This window comes from Littorina saxatilis, linkage group LG9 (assembly GCF_037325665.1).
Source record: "Littorina saxatilis isolate snail1 linkage group LG9, US_GU_Lsax_2.0, whole genome shotgun sequence".
NCBI classification, from domain to species: Eukaryota; Metazoa; Mollusca; class Gastropoda; order Littorinimorpha; family Littorinidae; genus Littorina; species Littorina saxatilis.
This window is the reverse complement of record NC_090253.1, coordinates 65,544,911-65,571,004: the sequence shown is the minus strand read 5'-3', so window position 1 is coordinate 65,571,004 and position 26,094 is coordinate 65,544,911. Positions and strand designations below refer to the sequence as shown.

Below are 26,094 nucleotides of genomic sequence, written 5' to 3'. Positions count from 1 at the left end.
CGCTCTGCTTTGTGGTTCAGACCAGTCACAGGAAGAATGTTAAACAAACGGGTCAGAGCGCTGTTTGGAGATCTGATAAACTAAGGGGAATAAGTGCTCCAAAATGCATAGCACATGGGTGAAAGAGTAAGTGAGAGTTATGCAGAACCTGTCTCCTGAGAGAATAACAAGCATTAAAATGAACAAGCGACTTTTATCCTCAAATGTTCATTTGAATGCTTGTCATTCTCTCAGGCGAGTGTTCTGCATAACTCACTCCATTAAACATGTGGTATGCATTTTGGAACACTTACTTCCAGGAAGACTTAGTTTTTGGCTCACGTAAGTGTAGCCTATGCGATGCTAACTTTTGTCTGTCTGTGCGTGCGTGCGTATGTATGTGTGTATGTCTGTGGTAGAAACTTTAACATTTGAAGACGTCATATTACATTGACGTCACATTATGACGTACGAGGGTTAGACGTCACGCGATGGAATTACTGAAAGTCTCGGTGATTGTTATTTTGAGCGGGCCGAGACTATTTGGCAGTCGTGTCCATGTAAGTAGGCTACATGCAGACAGACAGATCTAGATCTAGTGTCTCGCTTTCTTGCACAGTTTCACCTATGCTCTTTCTGTGTGTGTGTGTGTGTGTGTGTGTACTGTGTGTGTGTATGTGTGACGGAGTGATTGAATTTGTGTTACTGTTTGTCGATTTCTTACGTGAGCCTTGAAGGCTTCGCCTCTTGTTTGTAATCACTTGCTACTGCTGATGGGGTCTATGTCGACCAAAAGAGTGGGATTCCCTGTATGTGTGTGCATGTGCGTGTGTGTGTGTATACAGGGAATCCCACAGGGTGGAGTTTTTCAATAAAACTTGCAAACCATACTCGAATTTCTAAGAAATATCAACAAAGATTGAAAATCATCAAATTCTACCGATGTCGCCAAGCATCACGTGACTTTCAGCGATACGCTACAGGAACTAAATCCTGTGGTATTTCCTGTATACAGGGAATCCCCCTCCAGGAACTCCACCTACAGGGAATCCCACTCTTTTGGTCGACATAGACCCCATCAGCCTTGCTACTAAGGTTATGGTGCAGTCATTTAATGTAAGCAATTGTTTGGTTTTTTACCTCAAATCTTTATTTCACTTGTTTATGAGTATTTGTGAAGGCTCATCCACAATCTTGTTTCAAACCACTCGGCATAACCTTAATTGGGGGACTTTCTGTTATAACCCGTTATCAGTACACAGGCATGAGCAAGTTCCAGAATTTTCACTCGGCTTGTGGGCTAGTGAAATTCAAAATTGACTAGCCCACAAACAAATTCACTCGCCCACAAAAATGAGTTTCCAAAAAACAAAACGATTCCATCCATTCAAACGTGGTGAAAGGCGAGCAGGTCTTTGCAAGCGCCTGTACAGGTCGCATCAGTTGAGCGACACGAGCACGCTGGTCTTGCGTTAGCCGGTGCATAGCGTGTCCCCCCTCGGTGTCTTCGACCTTTTTGTTTGGTGTTTTGTTGGTGAGACTTTGATGTTTCGTTTGTTTGTTTGTTTGCTCAACGCCCAGCCGACCACAAAGGGCCATATCAGGGTGGTGCTGCTTTGACATATAACGTGCGCCACACACAAGACAGAAGTCGCAGCACAAGGCTTCGTGTCTCACCCAGTCACATTATTCTGACACCGGACCAACCAGTCCTGGCACTAACCCCATAATGCCAGACGCCAGGCGGAGCAGCCACTAGATTGCCAATTTTAAAGTCTTAGGTATGACCTGGCCGGGGTTCGAACCCACAACCTCCCGATCACGGGGCGGACGCCTTACCACAAGGCCAACCGTGCGGGTTTGATGTTTCGTGTGCACGTACGTTTTCCAGCTTAAATTTGTCCGTACCAACAACGAATGGTCCCTTTCTCTCCTCAGAAGCGGCGTGCTTTTCGCAAGCAGTACACAACATGACATTTTTTGCCCAATCATAGTTTAGCCAGTCTCTCTGCTCACCAGTCAGATTTTGTATAGTCTGCCTGGAAGGAACGCTTCCTCTGTCCGGAGTCATACTTTTGGGGGCTGGCAGTTGTCCAAGTATTTCTACATGTTCACAGCTTCAGATGTGTCTGGGCTTCTGAGACACACGTGCTGTGTCAACAATTCTGATTGGTTAAAATCGCGTCAACGAAAAGTCCTGATAACCCTGAAATCATACGGTCATTCTGATTGGTTCATGGTCACTAAAGAGAATTTCCCGATCAGCTGGAACTGGAGCTCCGATCACATCTAATTTTAGCAATCGTAGATAACAACGTGCTTCACAACAGACAATCGTCGCTCGGAAAATAATACCACAGACCCAAAATTTACACTGGCCAAGCGGGCGATCATTATAAGACTTTCTACTCGCCCACACTCATTTCTGGTGGCCTGTGGCGAGTGGGCGACCGATCTTGCTCATGCCTGTGGCGAGTGGGCGACCGATCTTGCTCATGCCTGTGGCGAGTGGGCGACCGATCTTGCTCATGCCTGTGGCGAGTGGGCGACCGATCTTGCTCATGCCTGTGGCGAGTGGACGACCGATCTTGCTCATGCCTGTGGCGAGTGGGCGACCGATCTTACTCATGCCTGTGGCGAGTGGGCGACCGATCTTGCTCATGCCTGTGGCAAGTGGGCGACCGATCTTGCTCATGCCTGTGGCGAGTGGGCGACCGATCTTGCTCATGCCTGAGTACAGAGGAATAGACTGCAGAGCCAAAAAGCTACGTGCAGTGTTTGGTGGTGTGTGATAGGTTCAGGTATTGCTGGTGACAGTGATTACAGCGGCACAACTTTTGTCGTGAGCACTTCTCTCTCTCTTACACACACACACCACCACCACCAGTGACAACAAAAGAATACATTTTTTTCCGGATAATTTACTTGTACCCATTAGTCATTACCTTTAACTTTGTCTTTTAACAAATAACAGACTCTCAAGCCTCCATTCAAATCACACAAATGTCAGGTTTTATCAAACTGTAAATAATGTACAAAGGGAGGTGAAAACACGCCAAACAAACACAGTTTTCCTTGCTACAAAAGGTACAGGCACAGTTTATCAAATGAGATAAAAAGAGGTTCTTTAAAGATTCAAAAAATACCTATTACCTAAAGCGTATCTATTTTCACATGGAACATGGGATTTCGCTACACAACTCTCTCTACTCACACACGCAGCATGCTTCACAACAGTTGACTACGATGAACAGAGATAGCATCATCAATCACAAATAATATTCATAGTTTCTAAAACAAAAATCTTATTTTCTGCTTACTTATAATTTCATCAATGAAAGTTTAATTCATTATGTCACTGAACAAAGCTGAATCCATGCTGAAACGGGGAACAACTTGCAAGGTGAAAACTGTTCAGCCATTTTCAAAAGGGTGGAGTGATTGCGAGTGATGACAGATGCCAACCACATTAGTGCTGCCCACTACCACTACTTGAAGGGGTTGAACTCTTCTCCGCTGAAGCTCTCTCCTCCACTTGGCTTGCTATAATGAGAACAGTGACAGCAGGGCAACATGTTACCTTTTATTTCTGCTCACCCGAGGAGTCAAGTATATAGCAAGGCATGTCAGCTGTGTGCATGTGTGTGTGAATGAACTTACTAATGCAATAAACCCTGTCCTTATAATTAGCATAGATTCTGTCAAACATGATTTTCTTGTCTTGCTGACACGAATCAGTGATGAATAAGTCATGATCGGTTAAACTTAAAATATTTCATAACGTGTCTTTCGGATTTCATCCACTTTGTGAAAACGTAATGCATGCATCAGTCTGTACGTTAGGTCAATGTTCCAGTTGCATGCACATATGTACCACCAACACAAACTGTCAGGTTGACACAATCTTGAGGCCATGTTCTTCCATCTGGACAGCTTCAGCCGAATCGACTGAACTTGCACGGTCCCCTGCAATGCTCGCAATAAACAGCCGTCACAACACACACAACAGTTCCAAACCCAGTAGTCAATCCTGCTGACACCTTGCCAAAAGACAAATACTATTCCAAGCCTGTTCAACCTAGCGAGAAACGTACACCAAAAAACAATGAGGACAAACGTCATCAACAATCCTGCTCTCTCAGGACAAGGATTCTTTTCCGCAATTTTTTCTTCTAATTTTTTTTTTATGTGTTGTAATTATATGTCACTTTTCCCCCTCAAGTGTGATTGCCTCTTTACTTTTTGTAGGTCTTTGCCACAAACTCCTCTCCCTTCTCAATGTTCTTGATGAGCTCGGGCATGGCCGCCTTCAGCAAGCTGACCTCAAAGTCCAGGAGCTTGCCCATGCCCAGGTTCTTCTCGATGCCCTCCTTCTGCAATCACATGACAAAAGCGTTTAACGCCAGAGTTAACCTTACACTTGGACATCGCACACACAAAATTAACTAAAGACAGGTTTCACAGTCTTCAGAGTCGGGTATGTCCCTAACTTTGATATCAAATAAAATGTTTCGTTTTGTTGAGTCGTGAATTTTCACTGGTCTGTGTCGAATGTCTTCGGAATTTACATATGAAAAATAAACTTTGATCGAATTTAAGTCAAGTTTGTATTCCCCACCAGCGAAAAAGGTAGGTCGGTCGTGAGAAATGAGACAGACACGATTTCCCTTTTTAGCCACATTGCAATAGACAAAGGCACCAGTACAAAAACACACAAAGAAATCCAGTTAAAAGTACATTAGAAACCAAAGAACAGAGATAGATGAACACACTTAGTTAAAAAAAACAATGAATGTGTTTATGTTTAGTCGATACAATCGCATGTGAAGTAAACGGTCTTTTTTCTAAATGTGTCTGTCTCAAAAACGTTAATTACAAATCTGTTCAGTTGGAATGGCTGTTAAAAGGTTTGGACGTAACATGCTTTTAATAAGTAGCAATTTCCATCAAATCACGATATGAAAGGGTTTTGAAAGGCTAACTACGGCTTATTCTACTTGCGCTTGGTCATTTTGTCACTCGGGCAAGGTGTCTGTCTCATTTTTTCTCACGACCGCCCTGCAGACAAATCGTCTGCTATAACCGCCATACACAGCAAATTGTCATGATGCAACCAATTTTACACTTCCTATCCGTTGTCAGGCAGATAATCAACTGGCTGACTAAAGAATTTTTCGGCATGTGTTCATTTCAGAGCACGTTATTTACTGTCTAGTAACTCGGGCAAGGTGTCTGTCTCATTTTTTCTCACGACCGCCCTGCAGACAAAATCGTCTGCTATAACCGCCATACACAGCAAATTGTCATGATTCAACCAATTTTACACTTCCTATCCGTTGTCAGGCAGATGATCAACTGGCTGACTAAAGAATTTTTCGGCATGTGTTTATTTCAGAGCACGTTATTTACTGTCTAGTCACTCGGGCAAGGTGTCTGTCTCATTTTTTCTCACGACCGTCCTGAAGACAAATCGTCTGCTATGACCGCCATACACAGCAAATTGCCATGATGCGACCAATTTTATACTTCCTATCCGTTGTCAGGCAGATGATCAACTGGCTGACTAAAGAATTTTTCGGCATGTGTTTATTTCAGAGCACGTTATTTACTGTCTGTCTCTGAAAACCTTGAATTCTCACGACCGCCCGGCACTTTGACGGTCATTTCTTACCAAATGTTAAGCAGATTCATTTGTAAAATAACAACATTCAGTGACTGTGTCTGATCAACGCCAGTGGTTTTTTTCAATCCTTGAATGCACTGCATTGTGAATGTTGTGGTCAAGTGAGAGTTTTATAGACATTGCCGTACGTTTTTCAACACTTTGATGACGTCAGACAGCAGATTGAAAACGTTCCAACTTGGAAAGAGAGCCAGTCACGATCATATAATCGTAGGGAATCAATAGTTGCTTTGTGTATTAACTTTCAAGTGCTTTTAAAAGTTTGATTTTTGTCATTGTTATTGTTGCATATGTACGTGCGTACGTGCGTGCGCGCCTGTCAGTGTGGAAGAGTGTAGGGTAAGTGTATCCAATTCCGACCGACTTCGGGGATACCTAAATCCGACCGATTTTCCAAGTCACTAATGATGAGGTTCACACGTCATCCCAACAGAAAGAATGCCATTCATACAAGGGCCATTCATGAACGGTTGATGACGCGATGTCACGAACCAATCGTTTCGTCACGAGAGTTAATTGCGTCATCTGCACCGCGGCGCGAAATGTGCCTTCGCCATACGTTTCTTGCAAAGGGGGAGATAATTTGATGAACAGAGTTGTGTTTCTTTTACATGGATGTTAATAAGTGTTTTTGGAAGAATAATGTTATGGTTCTGACTAAATCTCATTGTACTTTTTAATCGAAAAGGGGAAAATCTTATCGGTCGTGATTAGATACCCAGTTTTTGAGAGAGTATTTAAATCCGACAACAACGCAGATAATACAAAACGCTGAACAAAATCCCAGTAAAACCATTCATTGTTTACGTTTATGACTTGAAAAAAGCATATGAACAAGGAAACATATCAGATGATTTATTATCTAGCTGTGTGTGTGTGTGTGTGTGTGTGTGAGCGTGCGGCCGAGCGTTGCGCGCACGTGTTCGTTTGTGTGTGTGTGTGTGTGTGTGCGTGCGTGCGTGCGTGCGTGTGTGTGTGTGTGTGTAAGCGTGCGCGCGAGCGTTGTGCGCACGTGTTCGTTTGTGTTAGCGTATGTGTGTGTGTGTGTGTGTGTGTGTGTGTGTGTGTGTGTGTGTGTGTGTGTGTGTGTGTGTGTGTGTGTGTGTATGTGAGTGTTGATGCGTGAGTGTTGATGCGTGCGTACTTGCATGTGTGCGTGCGAGAGGGTTTTTTTTTTTATGTGTGCAGAGTAGTTGTAGAAAATGCAAGACAGTAAGGTTCAGTCTGTAGTGGATATACTGGGACAGCGTCCATGTACTATGCCACAGTTCAGTCTGTAGTGGATATACTGGGACAGCGTCCATGTACTATGCCACAGTTCAGTCTGTAGTGGATATACTGGGACAGCGTCCATGTACTATGCCACAGTTCAGTCTGTAGTGGATATACTGGGACAGCGTCCATGTACTATGCCACAGTTCAGTCTGTAGTGGATATACTGGGACAGCGTCCATGTACTATGCCACAGTTCAGTCTGTAGTGGATATACTGGGACAGCGTCCATGTACTATGCCACAGTTCAGTCTGTAGTGGATATACTGGGACTGCGTCCAGGTACTATGCCACAGTTCAGTCAGTAGTGGATATACTAGGACTGCGTTAAGGTACTCTGCCACAGTCTTTGATGACGTCATTTCCGTTTTTGTGATAGTTGAGGCGGACCTGTTAAGTAATTTTTGATTAAGTCGGGACTTTGATATTGCATTTGAGCCAGGTAGCTTGAAAATAAGTGAATTAGTTCGCTCATTAAAATTGTCATCAAAAACGAATATTTCATTACAGATTCAAACACTACTGCATTGTACTTCTTATCTTCTCCTGATTTAAAATATATATATACATATGTTATGTTTACTTTAAAAACGCGTTCAGAATTAAAGAAAACAGGTTGAGTATGCTTCGCGGAGATGAGTGTGATCCGTGACGGTTTTCGGGTATGGTTAGCCGAGACTATCTGAATTTAGTCTCGCCGATCGGACTGTTTTTATATTTAGTCAAGTTTTGACTAAATATTTTAACATCGAGGGGGAATCGAAACGAGGGTCGTGGTGTATGTGCGTCTGTCTGTCTGTGTGTGTGTGTGTGTAGAGCGATTCAGACTAAACTACTGGACCGATCTTTATGAAATTTGACATGAGAGTTCCTGGGTATGAAATCCCCGAACGTTTTTTTCATTTTTTTGATAAATGTCTTTGATGACGTCATATCCGGCTTTTCGTGAAAGTTGAGGCGGCACTGTCACGCCCTCATTTTTCAACCAAATTGGTTGACATTTTGGTCAAGTAATCTTCGACGAAGCCCGGGGTTCGGTATTGCATTTCAGCTTGGTGGCTTAAAAATTAATTAATGACTTTGGTCATTAAAAATCTGAAAATTGTAAAAAAAAATAAAAATTTTCAAAACGATCCAAATTTACGTTTATCTTATTCTCCATCATTTGCTGATTCCAAAAACATATAAATATGTTATATTCGGATTAAAAACAAGCTCTGAAAATTAAATATATAAAAATTATTATCAAAATTAAATTGTCCAAATCAATTTAAAAACACTTTCATCTTATTCCTTGTCGGTTCCTGATTCCAAAAACATATAGATATGATATGTTTGGATTAAAAACACGCTCAGAAAGTTAAAACAAAGAGAGGTACAGAAAAGCGTGCTATCCTTCTTAGCGCAACTGCTACCCCGCTCTTCTTGTCAATTTCACTGCCTTTGCCATGAGCGGTGGACTGACGATGCTACGAGTCTACGGTCTTGCTGAAAAATGGCATTGCGTTCAGTTTCATTCTGTGAGTTCGACAGCTACTTGACTAAAGATTGTATTTTCGCCTTACGAGACTTGTTTTTAGTTTATCCTTCAATTTGATGCCTATAGATTGACTACATGTTTTTATATCGCTTTACGCGACTTGTTTTAAATTTCGTCAAGTTATGAAATGTATTATAAAATTTGGTACATAACATTCTAAAAATTGCAAATAACAATAACACTTTTGATTACAGATTCAAAAGTTATTGCATTGTATCCTTTGGATTTCCTGGATCCCAATGTATAAACAGATATATATGTCATGCTTAGTGTGAAAATCTGCTCAAATGAGAAAAATCGCCCGTTTTGTTCATATGCTTCGCGGAGGCAACCCGTCTCGGTCTTCTGGTTTCGGCTAGCCAAATCTCACTAGCATTGTTAATGACTCGTCCCTGATTCCAATGTTGATCTTTTAGTTTCAAACCAACTTAATGTTTTATTATCACTTCACATGACTTGTTCTGTATATTTTTTTTCGCTGTCATGATGTCACCATTTAGAGGGTAGGGTTACATTTTCAGGTATTTATTCCCCAAGAATATGCAAAAAAAATTCCAAACTCGTTTTTTTCTATTGGTCAATGATTCTACTTTTTTTTTACAGTGAGAAATGGAGTGCAATTAACATTGTTACTTTTGAAGGTATGCTCATGACGTGCATCACAGCGAAATAGCAGTTCAGAAGAACGGAATTCCCATAATTAGTCCTTATTTGCTGCTTTTTTCACTGAGCTCGGAAATGATATTTTGCTTGCATTGTTATTGCTTAATTTATTAAAGCCTCTGGACAATATTCTTTGAATAAATCGTTACCCAATTCTGTTTACGTCTATCCCTTTGTTTGATAGAGTACTGTAACAAGCTATCACATTATGTCGACAAGAATGCGTCTCCATACAAGTTTTTGTCTTGATTCCATCCAGGAGGATGTCAGGCTTTAATAAAAACACTATTTCAAAGATCTCTGTCAAGATTGATTTTGTTGAAAAAAAAGGAAGTCTGTGATTGAAGATTGTGAAACCTGCCTACAGCAAACAACCACAATATGTCTCAAGCTCTCGCAATACTCTAAATTAACTACAGCAAACAACCACAACATGTCTCAAGCTCTCGCAATACTCTAAATTAATCGCAATACTCTAAATTAACTACAGCAAACAACCACAACATGTCTCAAGCTCTCGCAATACTCTAAATTAACACAGCAAACAACCAAAATATGTCTCAAGCTCTCGCAATACTCTAAATCAACCAAACTGCAGAAAGTGCCAAGCAGAAGCATGTTATCTGTACTTGCTCTGACCTTATCAACCTGAAAGAGGTGACAATTTACAGACAAGGATGCTAGCACAGCCATGGCTTTAATAGGCGGTACAAGGGGGATATGATAAACCAATCTATACATATAAATAAAAGAGAGTGTCTGTCTGTCTGTGTGTGTGTCTGTCTGTGGTCGCCATACCTCTGAGATGGCAAGAGGCAGGAACAAGATAGTGTGCACGTACACTCCCTAGGTGCCGCAGATGTGCACCTGGGTTTTAGTTTCTTGATTCATTGTTTCCTTTCTCAGATTATGGACCTCCCATTTATTGAATACAGCCTATATGGTGCAAGACCAGTCCAGTGCCTACTGTTCACCTGTAGCAAGCACATCATGCCAGTGATATTAGAGACTCGCTATTGCTCCTATGAGGGGAAGAAATGAAGAAAGAAAAATTAACTGGACAGTTCCGGAAATTTCTAGAAGGTAAGGGAGATAACTATTTTTGTATCCAAACAAAGGAGGTAAAGCCTCTGAGATGGCAAGAGGCAGGAACAAGATAGTATGCACGTACACTCCCTAGGTGCCGCAGATGTGCACCTGGGTTTTAGTTTTTTGATTCATTGTTTCCTTTCTCAGATTATGGACCTCCCATTTATTGAATACAGCCTATATGGTGCAAGACCAGTTCAATGCCTACTGTTCACCTGTAGCAAGCACATCATGCCAGTGATATTAGAGACTCGCTATTGCTCCTATGAGGGGAAGAAATGAAGAAAGAAAAATTAACTGGACAGTTCCGGAAATTTCTAGAAGGTAAGGGAGATAACTCTTTTTTGTCTGTGGTCGCCATACCTCTGAGATGGCAAGAGGCAGGAACAAGATAGTGTGCACGTACACTCCCTAGGTGCCGCAGATGTGCACCTGGGTTTTAGTTTCTTGATTCATTGTTTCCTTTTTCAGATTATGGACCTCCCATTTATTGAATACAGCCTATATGGTGCAAGACCAGTTCAGTGCCTACTGTTCACCTGTAGCAAGCACATCATGCCAGTGATATTAGAGACTCGCTATTGCTCCTATGAGAGGAAGAAATGAAGAATGAAACATTAACTGGACAGTTCCGGAAATTTCTAGAAGGTAAGGGAGATAACTCTTTTTTGTATCCAAACAAAGGAGGTAAAGCTAATGATAATGGGATAGGGAGCGTCTTAAATTGCTACAGGGCTCCGCTTACTCCCGGGCGAAGCCGGGCTTAACTGCTAGTGTTTAATACAAGAACATATTATTTAGCACTCACTTAGCCATTCATCCAAATGAAACTGGGTGCCACCCATTTGGATGGTATGCAGCTGTGGGATCCAATTGGCTCAAAGTGTTTGTTGTGATTTCAACCAATCAGACCATGTGGTTTGTTCCAACCGAATTTGGTTGGACCTACTTTCGCTTAGTGCAATTCAGCCCTGCATACTACAACAACAAAGACTTACCCCAAGTAAAACTGGCGTAGCGAAGTACTTGGCTTCTGTCTCGTCAGAGCGGACGTAGGCACACTGCACTTTGCCCTCCATGCCATTGAGCGCCTCGATCAGCGTCTTGGTGAACTCTGCTGCTGCGAACGCCATGGACAACGTGGCCGAGCCCTGACGGACACACAAGCCACATAAGGATCATGTAGCAAGTAGTACATCATGCAGTGGTTGTCACTGCGACAAAGTGTAGAGATTAGGCCTATAGGATGTGGGTGTATTAATAATGTTCCTTACTAAGACTCCCTGACTGCTCAGGTTAGTGGGAAAAAAAAGTGAAACAAGTCACGTAAGGCGAAATTACAACATTTAGGCAAGCTGTGGAACTCACAGAATGAAACTGAACGCACTGCATTTTGTCACAATGACCGTAGTCCGCCGCACGTGCAAAAGGCAGTAAAATTGACGAACCTGTTTAGCGCGGTAGTGGTTGCGCTGAGCTGCATAGCACACTTTTCTGTACCTCTCTTCGTTTGAACTTTCTGAGCGTGTTTTTAATCCAAACATATCATATCTATATGTTTTTGGAATCAGGAATTGACAAGGAATATGGTGAAATTGTTTTTAAATCGATTTCGAAAATTTAATTTTAATCATAATTTTTATATTTTTAATTTTCAGAGCTTGTTTTTAATCCGAATATAACATATTTATATGTTTTTGGAAACAAGAAAATAATGAAGAATTAGATGAACGTAATTTTAGATCGTTTTATAAAAAAATAATTTTAATTACAATTTTTAGATTTTTAATGACCAAAGTCATTAATTAATTTTTAAGCCTCCAAGCTGAAATGCAATACCAAAGTCCGGGCTTCGTCGAAGATTGCTTGGCCAAAATTTCAATCAATTTTATTGAAAAATGAGAGTGTGACAGTGCCGCCTCAACTTTTACAAAAAGCCGGATATGACGTCATCAAAGACATTTATCCAAAAAATGAAAAAAACGTCAGGAATATCATCTTTCTTTTCTTTATTTGGTGTTTAACGTCGTTTTTAACCGTTCAAGGTTATATCGCGACGGGGAAAGGGGGGAGGGGGGGAGGGGATGAGATAGAGCCACTTGTGAATTGTTTCTTGTTCACAAAAGCACTAATAAAAAAAATTGCTCCAGGGGCTTGCAACGTAGTACAATATATGACCTTTCTGGGAGAATGCAAGTTTCCTGTACAAAGGACTTAACATTTCTAACATACTGCTTGACTAAAATCTTTACAAACATCAACTATATTCTATACAAGAACCACTTAACAAGGGTAAAAGGAGAAACAGAATCCGTTAGTCGCCTCTTACGACATGCTGGGGAGCATCGGGTAAATTCTTCCCCCTAACCCGCGGGGGGTAGGAATATCACACCCTGGAACTTTCATTTAATATTTCATTAAGATCGGCCCAGTAGTTTACTCTGAATCGCTCTACACACACACACACACACACACACACACACACACACACACACACACACCACGACCCTCGTATCGATTCTCCCCCCTACATTAAAACATTTAGTCAAAACTTGACTAAATGTAAAAAAGACAGAAAAAGACTTTTTACATGTTTCACAATTAGAAACAAATTCCAGATTAAAAAAACAAAAACTAAATGAAGAGAAGACTGCAATTATTCACACATGACCGTGGTGCTGTTTACTGCTTCACAATGACCGTGGTGCTGTTTACTGCTTCACAATGACTGTGGTGCTGTTTACTGCTTCACAATGACTGTGGTGCTGTTTACTGCTTCATAATGACTGTGGTGCTGTTTACTGCTTCACAATGACTGATATAGGGGATATAGCTCAGTTGGTAGCGCGCTGGATTTGTATTCAGTTGGCCGCTGTCAGCGTGAGTTCGATCCCAGGTTCGGCGGAAATAATAGGCCGTGAAAGGTAAATATGCGCCGAAATGGCTGCAATCTACTGGCCGTATAAAATTTCATCTCACACGGCATCACTCCAGAGCGCCTAGAACTGTACCCACGGAATATGCGCGATATAAGCGTCATTGATTGATTGATTGACTGTGGTGCTGTTTACTGCTTCACAATGACCGTAGTGCTGTTTACTGCTTCACAATGACCGTAGTGCTGTTTACTGCTTCACAATGACTGTGGTGCTGTTTACTGCTTCATAATGACTGTGGTGCTGTTTACTGCTTCACAATGACCGTGGTGCTGTTTACTGCTTCACAATGACCGTGGTGCTGTTTACTGCTTCACAATGACTGTGGTGCTGTTTACTGCTTCATAATGACTGTGGTGCTGTTTACTGCTTCACAATGACTGTGGTGCTGTTTACTGCTTCACAATGACTGTGGTGCTGTTTACTGCTTCATAATGACTGTGGTGCTGTTTACTGCTTCACAATGACCGTAGTGCTGTTTACTGCTTCACAATGACTGTGGTGCTGTTTACTGCTTCATAATGACTGTGGTGCTGTTTACTGCTTCACAATGACCGTGGTGCTGTTTACTGCTTCACAATGACCGTGGTGCTGTTTACTGCTTCACAATGACCGTGGTGCTGTTTACTGCTTCACAATGACTGTGGTGCTGTTTACTGCTTCACAATTAGACTGTGGTGCAAAGAAACACTTAACAAGGGTAAAAAGAGAACCAGAATCCGTTAGTCGCCTCTTACGACATGCTGGGGAGCATCGGGTAAATCCTTCCCCCTAACCCGCGGGGGGGACCATACTCAGGATCTCTCATGTCAAGTTTCATGAAGTTCGGTCCAGTAGTTTTCTCTAAATCGCTCTACACACACACAGACACCACGACCCTCTTCTCGATTTCTCCCTCTCATGGTTGCCACTCCCAAACAATGAAAAACCTGAAAGTATGTGGGGTGCAGGGGTAGCGCCCCTGCTGGGGGGTACGGGGGACAACGCCCCCTGTACATTGAAAAATGTTACGATCTGAGAGCCATTATTTGGCCTCCCCTGCAAATTATTTACACAAAACAGCAAAAATCATATCCTCCTTCAAAGCAATTGATAACAGCACAACAAAGACTTAATTAATCAACAGACAAATGTCTCGTGAACAGTTCAGTTTACACTAAACAAAAAGTCATACCTGAAGTCCAAGGAAATTGTTTCCAATCAAAACGTTTTCAGTTCTGGGATGCTGAGCCTACCTCACTCTCAGCTCGAGAACTTGTTGCATGAATCCAATGTGAACTTACTACCTAACCTTGTGACCACACACCATGACATGTTATTCCCAAGAATAATAAACTGAAACACAGTTATGAAGTTGGTAGACAGAACAGATTTCAAGTCCAACAAGAAGAGCAAACGCTCGATCGAGTCACTTTCGCAGTTCTGAATATTATATGAGGCATCAGATGGACAGGAAGAAATTGCTATTCACAACACAATGCATACCTGTGACCTTGAAAAAGGTCAAAGGTCACCAAAGCAGACGTCAAAGTGTAGAGGTCACTGGGAGTCACGTTCACATAAAATTTGAGCCCGGTCACTTTTATAGTTTCCGAGAAAAGCCCAACGTTAAGTTGTGTGTTGCCGAACAGAAAAGGCTAGTTATCTCCCTTGTTTTTCTGATAACGTTCGTAAAAGGCTACAGATGTAAAAACTTTGATGTAAAGAATAATCCTACAAAGTTTCAATCACATCCGATGAACTTTGTCAAAGATATAAAATGTCTAATTTTTCCTTTGACGCTGACCTGTGACCTTGAAAAAGGTCAAAGGTCAACGAAACCATCGTTAAAGTGTAGAGGTCATTGGAGGTCACGACTAAACAAAATATGAGCCCGATCGCTTTGATAGTTTCCGAGAAAAGTCCAACGTTAAGGTGGTGTCTACGGACGGCCGGCCGGACGGCTGGCCGGACAGACTAACACTGACCGATTACATAGAGTCACTTTTTCTCAAGTGACTCAAAAACTAAGCCATATGTAGTTGGTGATACAGATAGTCCTCTAAAATGACACTGACAGAAAAAGTGTAGATCTTGAACAATGCAGAACTTCACAAGTCCAGGAAAAATGTATCAACAAGTTTTCAGTTCTGGGATCCCGGATGTCACTCATCATTGATCAAGAAAACAAAAAATCGAGAGTTGCTTGTGTCCTTTTTTTGGGTACAACAGTATTTGATAGGTTTGGAGCAAATGATGCAGAACCCCATACCAGTCACATCAATCTTCTTCAGCCAAGTTCGATGCTCTGTGTTTGTGTCATTCTTCTCTGCGAGCCATTCCCACTTCCACTTGTTTTTTATACCCGCCTCCAGTTTCTCAAGCTTAGATGGATCGTCATCTTCACTGATGTACGGCATGTTGAAGCGAAATTTGCAACGGGTTTCACAACAAACTTTCTTGCATCGACAAATCGCATACACCTAGAAAAATGGCGGCTTTAGCAAAGGCCGGATTCTCTCCTCCCGCCAAAAGAGCTTCAAATCTCAGATCGGAATCTCTGGTCAAAATTCAACCGAGCGAAACGAACCACGAATTTTTTTTCAGATTTTTTTTTTCGCAACAAAATTCAAAAACCCGGAATTTCCGGCTATGGACATTTTCAAAAACTGGATTTCCGGCACCTGGCCCGAAGAGTGGCAACCATGCCCTCTACATTAAAACATTTAGCCAAAACTTGACTAAATGTAAAAAGAAGTACAGCAAGCGTTTCATTACATGATGAAAGTCACTGGTTTTTTTCAATGACACTGATTTTCTGAAATGCCGGTAGACATAGCTTGACCTTGACCTTTACATGACCTTGACCTCACTTACTGCTGTCGGTAGACATAGCTCTCACTTACTGCTGTCGGTAGACATAGCTCTCACTTACTGCTGTCGGTAGACATAGCTCTCACTTACTGCTGTCGGTAGACATAGCTCTCACTTACTGCTGTCGGTAGACATAGCTCTCACTTACTGCTGTCGGTAGACATAGCTCTGACATACTGCTGTCGGTAGACATAGCTCTCACTTACTGCTGTCGGTAGACATAGCTCTGACATACTGCTGTCGGTAGACATAGCTCTCACTTACTGCTGTCGGTAGACATAGCTCTCACTTACTGCTGTCGGTAGACATAGCTCTCACTTACTGCTGTCGGTAGACATAGCTCTCACTTACTGCTGTCGGTAGACATAGCTCTCACTTACTGCTGTCGGTAGACATAGCTCTGACATACTGCTGTCGGTAGACATAGCTCTGACATACTGCTGTCGGTAGACATAGCTCTCACTTACTGCTGTCGGTAGACATAGCTCTGACATACTGCTGTCGGTAGACATAGCTCTCACTTACTGCTGTCGGTAGACATAGCTCTCACTTACTGCTGTCGGTAGACATAGCTCTCACTTACTGCTGTCGGTAGACATAGCTCTTACTTACTGCTGCCGGTAGACATAGCTCTCACTTACTGCTGTCGGTAGACATAGCTCTCACTTACTGCTGTCGGTAGACATAGCTCTCACTTACTGCTGTCGGTAGACATAGCTCTTACTTACTGCTGTCGGTAGACATAGCTCTCACTTACTGCTGTCGGTAGACATAGCTCTGACATACTGCTGTCGGTAGACATAGCTCTCACTTACTGCTGTCGGTAGACATAGCTCTCACTTACTGCTGTCGGTAGACATAGCTCTGACATACTGCTGTCGGTAGACATAGCTCTCACTTACTGCTGTCGGTAGACATAGCTCTCACTTACTGCTGTCGGTAGACATAGCTCTCACTTACTGCTGTCGGTAGACATAGCTCTCACTTACTGCTGTCGGTAGACATAGCTCTCACTTACTGCTGTCGGTAGACATAGCTCTGACATACTGCTGTCGGTAGACATAGCTCTCACTTACTGCTGTCGGTAGACATAGCTCTCACTTACTGCTGTCGGTAGACATAGCTCTCACTTACTGCTGTCGGTAGACATAGCTCTCACTTACTGCTGTCGGTAGACATAGCTCTCACTTACTGCTGTCGGTAGACATAGCTCTGACATACTGCTGTCGGTAGACATAGCTCTCACTTACTGCTGCCGGTAGACATAGCTCTTACTTACTGCTGTCGGTAGACATAGCTCTCACTTACTGCTGTCTGTAGACATAGCTCTCACTTACTGCTGTCGGTAGACATAGCTCTCACTTACTGCTGTCGGTAGACATAGCTCTCACTTACTGCTGTCGGTAGACATAGCTCTCACTTACTGCTGTCGGTAGACATAGCTCTCACTTACTGCTGTCGGTAGACATAGCTCTTACTTACTGCTGTCGGTAGACATAGCTCTCACTTACTGCTGTCGGTAGACATAGCTCTCACTTACTGCTGTCGGTAGACATAGCTCTCACTTACTGCTGCCGGTAGACATAGCTCTTACTTACTGCTGTCGGTAGACATAGCTCTCACTTACTGCTGTCGGTATCTAGAGCTCTTACTTTCTCGCGTTATTGGATCTCCAAATTAAAAATATCAATTCTTTTTAAAGTCCAACAGAAATCATAACTTTGCAACTTGCATCCAGAGTGTGCTTGTGGGTATGTGTGTAATGAGTTCTGCTTTCCGTGGATGATTTCTTCAACAAACAAGGTGAGAACTAAGTATAGGAGCCACTTACTGCTCCAGCTTTGGCCTCTACCACCTCTGTGCCGGCATTCTGTATCCTCTCCGTCAGTTTTGCACGCTCTTCCTGTAACAGAGAAACAGCACAACAATGAATGTCCAGAAAATAAAAACAGCAAACATTCAAAGTGTCTTTCTTGATGTTTCAGTAAGATACCCTTGCCTACCCATTATAACTGCTTCAAATTTTTGCACACAAGATACTACTGGTGTAAGAGGAAACGATTCCTGTGGCCTCCACATCAAATGCACACCACTGGCAGTCAATTTACATTCACATGTTGTCACAGTATTACCCCTGGGCTAACACACCAGTTGACAGAACCAACCACACTCACTACTGCCAAAGCTACCCCCAATGTTCAGTCATTTATACCCCAAATGCTTGCAACTGACCGTGGGGAAGGAGACGGGGGGAGTGCACTGTGAGATGAGAGGGATGATGGTGATACCGCTGTGACCGCCGATGACCGGGCAGTTGGTCTTGGTCAGATCCAGGCCCTGGAGACACAAACATAACATTCACAATCAACAGAGAAAGAAGTTTGATGGAAACCTAACATTAACAATCAACAGAGGAGAAGGCCGTTTTTTTTTTAAACCTGACACTAACAATCAACAGATGAGAAAAAAGTTTAATGCGCACCATAAAATTCATGTTTTATCTCTTCTTAAAAGGCCACCGGTCACACGTGAGAGAAGGCCAGCTAAAAGGATCCTTTCTTTATTTGGTGTTTAACGTCGTTTTCAACCACGAAGGTTATATCGCGACGGGGAAAGGGGGGAGATAGAATAGAGCCACTTGTCAATTGTTTCTTGTTCACAAAAGCATTAATCAAAAATTTGCTCTATATTCTATACAAGAAACACTTAACAAGGGTAAAAGGAGAAACAGAATCCGTTAGTCGCCTCTTACGACATGCTGGGGAGCATCGGGTAAATTCTTCCTCCTAACCCGTGGGGGGTAGCTAAGAGGATTAAGCGACATCAACTAATAGAGGATTAAGTGAAGTGATCTTTTTCAAAGAATGTTGCTGCACTATTTCTACACTATCTTGTCTTTTGTATGCATTTTGTGACTGTAACTGCGTCCTTTGAAAGTGCAGACATTTTAAAGATAAAAGACAAAATTACAAACCATAATTTAAATTTATCTAAAGGACACTTTCTGAACTAGTCGTCTGGTAACAAATGACTAAATAAATGTACAGTACTTATATTTGCACACAACTGGAACAGATTTTGTCTCACTGCAAAGGCAACAGAACCACACGCCAGAACAGTCCTTGACTTAAAACCAAACAAGTCAATGATGTAAAGAAAATACATTCAGCAGACCTGGGAACCCCTGTTTTGCACTTTGAGTATTCTCAAACAAACTTGGTGTATTTTCAAAAAAATTAGTGTACTCCACACAGCGTTTGCACATCCATGATTAAAACATGCCTCATGCGCGTCCGTCCCACCGTTAATTAAGTTTACCTGTACATTTAAAACATACTTTTTTCTCTTTTTACTGACACAAACTGTACCGTATTTGACAGACTACAAGTCGCGACTTTTGAAAAAAAAATCGCATTGCGGCTAAAACGTTACCTAAACTTGAATAGCATTCACCTAATGGAAGTCGCCGCGGATTTTCATTTCGCTCGATTAGCGATAACCGGTACTTTATTAGCTCTCTATTCAAGACTCGGCGCTATTCTCTTTCTTTCGCGAATCTTCGTTTGTCAACAAGTCGTCGTGACAAGTGTACAGAGAAACACCGGATGTATCAGGATCTCGCGCGCGTGAGATTTCGTTTTTTGTGTCTCGCGATAGTTGGAGGAGCGGGAGCCGCCATGTTGTGCAGTTTTCGTCTGCTCGAAATGTGCGCAAAAGTCGTAAGTCATCCCAAAAAGCTTATTCCGGGCGGGACTACATGTGTGTGCTGGTTACAAATTGTGTGTGTGTGATATTTTTCTTCAAACTTTTTCACTTTTCTTCTTTGTTTCACTTGTTTATTCTCGGAGCCGATTTTGCCAAATACCGTACTTTCGTTTGCCTGGTTGTTTTGATTGATTGACATGATCTGATTATATTTTTTTCGACGGCGGCTAATATAGTGACGTAATCATGTGCCAAAATACTGGATCGGCTTCAGGATGGGCTTGTGAAGAAAAGTAGTCTAGGAATTTTTCTCGTCGTATTTATTTCCCACTGACCGTACTGAGCGTATTCTCGACAATCATGCGTACAAAATACGGCGAAATCGTATGGGTTCCCAGGTCTGATTCAGTATAGAAGTGTCTAGCATGATTGGAAGGGATCGCGTTTACCGGTAAATTCCAATATTTTACCGATGGAGATTCGCTAATATCGATACAAAATATTGGGTGCTTGATCAGACGTACTGATTGTTAATTGGTTTGACCGAGGGAAAAATAAAGAGTGGAGAAAAAAAAAATCCTTAATAAAGAATCCATGGTCTGTACAAGAGAGAGAGAGAGAGAGAGAGAGAGAGAGAGAGAGAGAGAGAGAGAGAGAGAGAGAGAGAGAGAGAGAGAGAGAGAATTGCATGGCTTGTTGTGACAGGTGTCATGTTGATACAATGTGGCCATTGTTTCATGGAAATCAATTGATGAGGCTTGGTGTCGCAAAGTCGTGTTAACGAAACGTCAAAATAACAGCAGGATGCAAAAGCCGGCATGCGATCATACTAGAAAATCACGTCCGCACACCAGTTCCGCTCTTTGCTCACATATTTGAGGCCAGTACTATCATAACCATGAAGCAAAGATCATTGCTGTCGTTTCTGCCTCCAAGAGGTCAACACTTTTTGACAACCAAGACGAGACGAAAATACTGAGTAAGTCTTCCAGTTGAGTGATTATTATTTGCTTTGCTCTTTTAATTTTATTCTGCACGTGTCCTATTTCTCCCCCACCCCCTCTTTCTCTCAGCGGCCGATGCGTTCATGTTGTGCGGCAGTCGCTTTGAAATGGGGGGGGGGGGGGGGGGGGGGAAATTTATTTCACAGAAAACGCCTGCGTGTCAATGGCATTGATAAATATTGATTAGTCATTGTTTGCCTTTGACTGGTTGTCTTGGCAGGTTGACTGATTTTCTAAGACACTCTTACAAAATCTCCACCCAATCGGAGACATGAAAAAGTTAAACTCAAATAAAACGAACTCAAACAGCAACAAACAACACTGGAGCAAACGTTAAATCAATAGCACAGCAGTTAGCCATGTAACAGTGAATGTAATACCTGTCCTGATTCAATTTCCTGGGGGTAATGAAGCCAAACAGAACACATCGAGTATTAGATTAAATCTGACAGATAAATCAAAATAAAACTGAACACAAGAAAAGATACAAAAACGCGAGAATACTGAGACACAACATACAGGCGCATGGCACTGTCAGTGTCAACCACACGCACCCAATTCAAAACATGCTTCATGACAAAAAACACACGCACATAACACGATTGCAGTTTTCCTGTGAGCTCAAAACATAAACTAAGTTCGCAAGACTCTCAAATCTGACTCTAGCGTCTACACAGGAGTACTGTCAACATATTCTTACCTTAATTTGTGAGATGAAAGTGTTAGACCTGACAACATCCAGCGTCGTGACACCAAAGACACGCTTGGGGTCGTACACGCCCCGTCTCTTCAGCACCTCAGATGCAATGGGAACTGTGGAGTTGACCTGCAACATGCAATCAAAACCACACTTGAGGACATTGCACACACAAAAGTCTTGAAAGGACTGTTGTATTGTGGATTGTATGAATACAATGGAAGCCCAACACTACGCCCCCACCCCCCTTAAAACCCTAGTTTTGATCATTTTCTGATAACAGCTGGAAAGTTTACCTTCATTTAACATTCTGACTTTTAGGCCCTGCCTTTTCAGAGTTGCAGACCTGCCTACCCCCCCAAAGGTAAATTAGGGAGATCCTCCAAAGCTGGCCGGGGTCCAGGGGCCGCCAAGGCCCCGGTGGGGTCCAGGGGCAACGCCCTGGTGGTGGGTTCAGGGGGGCGAAGCCCCCTGACCGAAAATGGTTTTAAGGATTTATAAAGTGTATTTTGAGGCCTTTCCTAACACCAAATAAATGGGATATGCCTTTTTGAAAAGCTATGAAAAGTACAATAAAACTATAACAGAGCTTGGTTTTCTTTGAGAAGACAGCTCATATGACTGGCCTGGCAGTTGTAATCACATCTACATCAAGTGTATGTATTAAGCAATGGCTTGAAAAAGACAGCATGGGACAGGCAGATAAAATATGTGAACATATTTTAGTGACTTTTCACTCCAGGAAAACCCAATTCATACAGATGAAAACAAGGTCATTCAAGAAATATATGACTAGATTTATTTTGCCAGCTCTTGGATTCAAAATGAATACATTTACTCTCAACAGGGCCATATTTCACAGAGAAGAAAAAGTAATACTGATTGGTGCAGGTGAGAACAAACGTAAGGAATTCAATACCAATATATGAACAATCGTTTCTACCGCCGTGGGATATCGAGAAATCCCGGTGGCAGACGCCGCAATGAGCAAAATGGGGGCCTTTCGTAGACTTCTCCATGTTTTCCAACTTATAGTACTCGTCTTTCCACTTCTGCATGTATTTCTTCGATTTCACTTTCTGCTGATGCTCAAATGGTGCTGTCGATTCGTCGTCTCGGTCTCATGCAGACGTTTCTCAGCTTCTTTACCCGCCATCGCGACAATCCGCGTCAACAGAGCTTCGCAAGTCAAGCTTAGCGATTGGTCGTTGTATCTGAGTAAACCAATCATAACAGCCGAAGCAAAAACGCTTGGCGGCACCGGAAGCTGTACTCAGCCCAGGCGTCTAAAAGCCCAAACCATGTACAACACGGAACAAATTTCGTTTTTTTTTTTACAGGATTCATTGATGAAATCGGGAGAATTCAAAGTCTAATCGGGAGGTCGGAAGTAACAGACATAAATCGGGAGTCTCCCGAATTTTTCGGGAGAGTAGGCAGGTCTGGAGTTGTTGGCGATGTTAAAAGGGGTTTTTGTGCTATCTGAATGCTTTCAAATGCTCACTTCTTCTGTGTGCAAAGGGAAACAAGCATATCTAACTGACTTTGATGTTGACTCAACAACCACTGGTTAGTTTTCATTGCCTGCAAACTTCTAATGATGTTATGTGACTGAACAGATGTGCGAGGCACACACGATATCTAAATTGATCTTGCTCAGTACGACAAACACAAGAGCACAGCACAAAGGCCTTTTAGTTTCAGGGTGGATGTCCGACAATCTTTGAGTGAAACTACATTGCTCTATGTCCCGTGAAAGATACAAGATCCCACATTTACCTCAGGTCATTATACTCACAGGGTTTGTGATGATGCAGACCATGGCTTTGGGACAGACGTCTGCGATAGCGTCAGTCAGATCTCGCACGATGCCGGCGTTTGTGTTGAACAAATCATCACGAGTCATACCTGCCACAGTTGACAACCAGGTAATAAAAGTTGAACACAGAGTGAAAACAACCAATCATTACATAAAATTACAACCAAACAAAACAACACAAGACAGCATCTTCACTTCAGATTCATCAAAAATCTTTCAACATGTAGCCAGTTCACTTACCAGTAAAAAATAAAACAAGTATATGGACTAAATAAACTTAACACAATAAGACATTTAACACAGGAGATATCGTTTCACTGAAAACAAAAAGGGCAAGGGGCGGGGACGTAGCTCAGTTGGTAGCGCGCTGGCTTTGTAGCCAGTTGGTCGCTATCAGCGTGGGTTTGATCCCCACGTTCGGCGAGAGATTTATTTCTCGGAGTCAACTTTGTGCAGACTCTCTTCGGTGTCCGAACACCCCCGTGTGCACACATGCGCACGGAAAAGATCCCACGTTCACAGCGAAAGTCTCAGGGCTTGGAAAACACAAAGACACGCATGCATCATCTCTCGTCTCTGATTATCATGATCGTATTTCGATACTTTGACGAGACAAACCCAATGCTGGGGTGTCGAAGAAGACAGCCACAGCGGGCTTGTTCGAATCAAAGTATCACACCATATCTTCAGCATATTACCAATACCTGTCCCAATATAGACCAGTTGGTCTAAGAGGACGTTAAACCCTAATAGTCAGTCAGTCAAAAAGGGCAAGCAATCGATCTTCTCCTGTTCGCAGTGGCTTCAAATCAAAAAGCACTATATTGAAAAGCATTGGTTTTTTTTCAATTCAGTGACTTTGATCTAATGGGGACTAACCAAACTTTCAAAACCAAGGAGGATCATGAAAGTCTAGAAGTGTTGTAAGTGTAATAATGCAATTGTTTCCCTTTACCTGGCTTTCTTGGCACTCCGGCAGGGATGACCACGACCTGAGCGCCCTCCAGACACTGACGCAGCTGCTCCTCGCCCAGAAAGCCCTTGACCTTGGCGCGGGTCTCGATGTGACTGAGGTCAGCGGCCACGCCAGGCGTGTGTGCGATATCGTAGAGGTTGAGATGGGAGATGAGGGGCTGGCACTTGAGCAGCAAAGACAGCGGTTGTCCGATGCCTCCTGCTGCGCCCAGTACCGCTACCTTAGCATCTTTTTGTGAACGAGACTGCACGGCAACAAAATTAACAAACAGGTGAGTACAAACTAATTGTTTTTAAAATCTGCAAGAGAAAACAGAAATGACTGCCACAATGTAGAACTGGCCAGCGCAGTTCCAACTTCCATTTCCTCAAACCACCCCCAGGGATAGCAGCTGAATTTTTCTGAGGACATTTCCCAAGGACGATAAGTATGCCAAAAAGAAAAGGTGGCAAATTACAGCTATACACCGAAAAAGCCAGCTTGACCAACATAAACAACACATTTACTGATGATTTATAAATTGCACTAGTGAAGCTGAGGACAGATTTGCAATGGTATGAAAAGGTTGACCAGGAAGAGGTTTAGAAAGTTTTCTGTTACAGTTCTGAGTTCACAAATCTGATTAGCTAAGGGGTGGGGGCGGGTGATCATAAACAAGCTTGAAAATCTTGCAAAAAAAGTCTTAAGGGGCAGAAAAGACCCGCTAATTGCCCGGATATTGTGGTTCCGAAGGTCAACAGGGAGATATGGGCATAATTGACACAGCAGGTGCGGCGAGTCGACTTGAGTCGTGCACAGGCTGTGCGCTATCGCCAAGGCTGCCGTCGCTTTTGTATAGATTGTGAATAAACTTGTGACCAAAAGACTTTTTAAAAGAATGTGTGCCGCGAGGCACAGATGTGATTGCACTCTTGGGCCACGCATCGCGAGAGCCACCTCCGCACAGACGCTCTGAAGCCCTTTGTAAACAAAACAGTCGGCCACATGTGTGATTGCCAATCACTGACAAACTTTTCCAACATGATCTGGCGGCATCAATTATAAACATCATGTAAAGATGTACTGACAGACTATCTCACGTGAACGTGCATGTTAATATAAGGCCTAAAAAAAAAATAGGTGTGGTTACGGTAACCCGACCTACCCTATTTTTTGGGGCCGACCCTATAACTTTTTATTACATTTGTCAAAAAAATACAAAAAAATACAAAAACAAAAAAAGTAAACGAGTGCAGAAAACGCAATGAAAGCGAAAGCGCCCGAGTCGTACACTTATTTCCCTGTCAAGTAGGTTTAATTTGTACACATTAGAAAAAAAAGTTAAAAAAAAAAAAAGCGATAGCCTACCTTCCTACCCTATTTTTTTTGGCTATGTTACCGTAACCACACCTATTTTTTTGTGCCTAATAATGTTATTGTTATTGAACATTATTAAGTCGTTTTTAATCTGTCAGTACATCTTTCAACATGCACGGAGCCATTCAGTGCACAACTGTCTTGTTTAAATCTATGCGTCCGCATGGACTAACTGGCGAAGTCTGTCCGTATACTGATCTTCGGCGCAATAAGCTTAATAGGAGACCTCGATTTTAACTTGAATGACACAGAATCGCGTAAGACCTTGAACGGGCGAAAGTCACGTCGGTTACAATAGCGCACCTACAGTAACAATCCGCAAAAATGCACCGTATGCTGTTTCCTACCTTGCTGCTGGTCGAAAATTGGTGTCTGATAACGCACACCAGCTGTGTTGGACGGGCAAGTCGGGAAAACATCTTGGAGATGAAGGTGTTATACGCCGACTGCTGCGATAGTGTCACCGGTGAAGATGGCGAGTTAACCGGATGTAGTACGAAGTTACGTTTCATGCACATGCGC

The 26,094-nt window shown here is 42.5% G+C and overlaps 1 protein-coding gene and 1 long non-coding RNA gene across 4 annotated transcripts in view; both read right to left on the bottom strand.

The window, feature by feature from the left end:
* LOC138976836 (uncharacterized) overlaps positions 1-26,094 on the bottom strand; it is a 53,907-nt gene that overhangs the window by 25,023 nt on the left and 2,790 nt on the right. The window lies entirely within an intron of this gene.
* On the bottom strand, positions 2,975-26,079 carry LOC138976825 (malate dehydrogenase, mitochondrial-like). 3 transcript variants are annotated; one of them, XM_070349720.1, is made up of 10 exons: positions 25,920-26,079; positions 24,196-24,460; positions 23,220-23,329; positions 21,425-21,550; positions 21,105-21,122; positions 18,248-18,352; positions 17,847-17,918; positions 11,225-11,377; positions 4,219-4,352; positions 2,975-3,522 (listed from the first exon to the last, which is right to left on the bottom strand). In XM_070349720.1, exons 1-10 carry the CDS (start codon positions 25,989-25,991, stop codon positions 3,468-3,470), a joined length of 1,110 nt encoding a protein of 369 aa, XP_070205821.1. In that variant the 5' UTR covers positions 25,992-26,079; the 3' UTR covers positions 2,975-3,467. The 3 variants fall into 3 exon arrangements, with proteins under 3 accessions (XP_070205821.1, XP_070205822.1, XP_070205823.1); XM_070349721.1 differs by lacking the exon at positions 21,105-21,122; XM_070349722.1 differs by lacking the exon at positions 21,105-21,122 and having other exon boundaries at positions 2,975-4,352.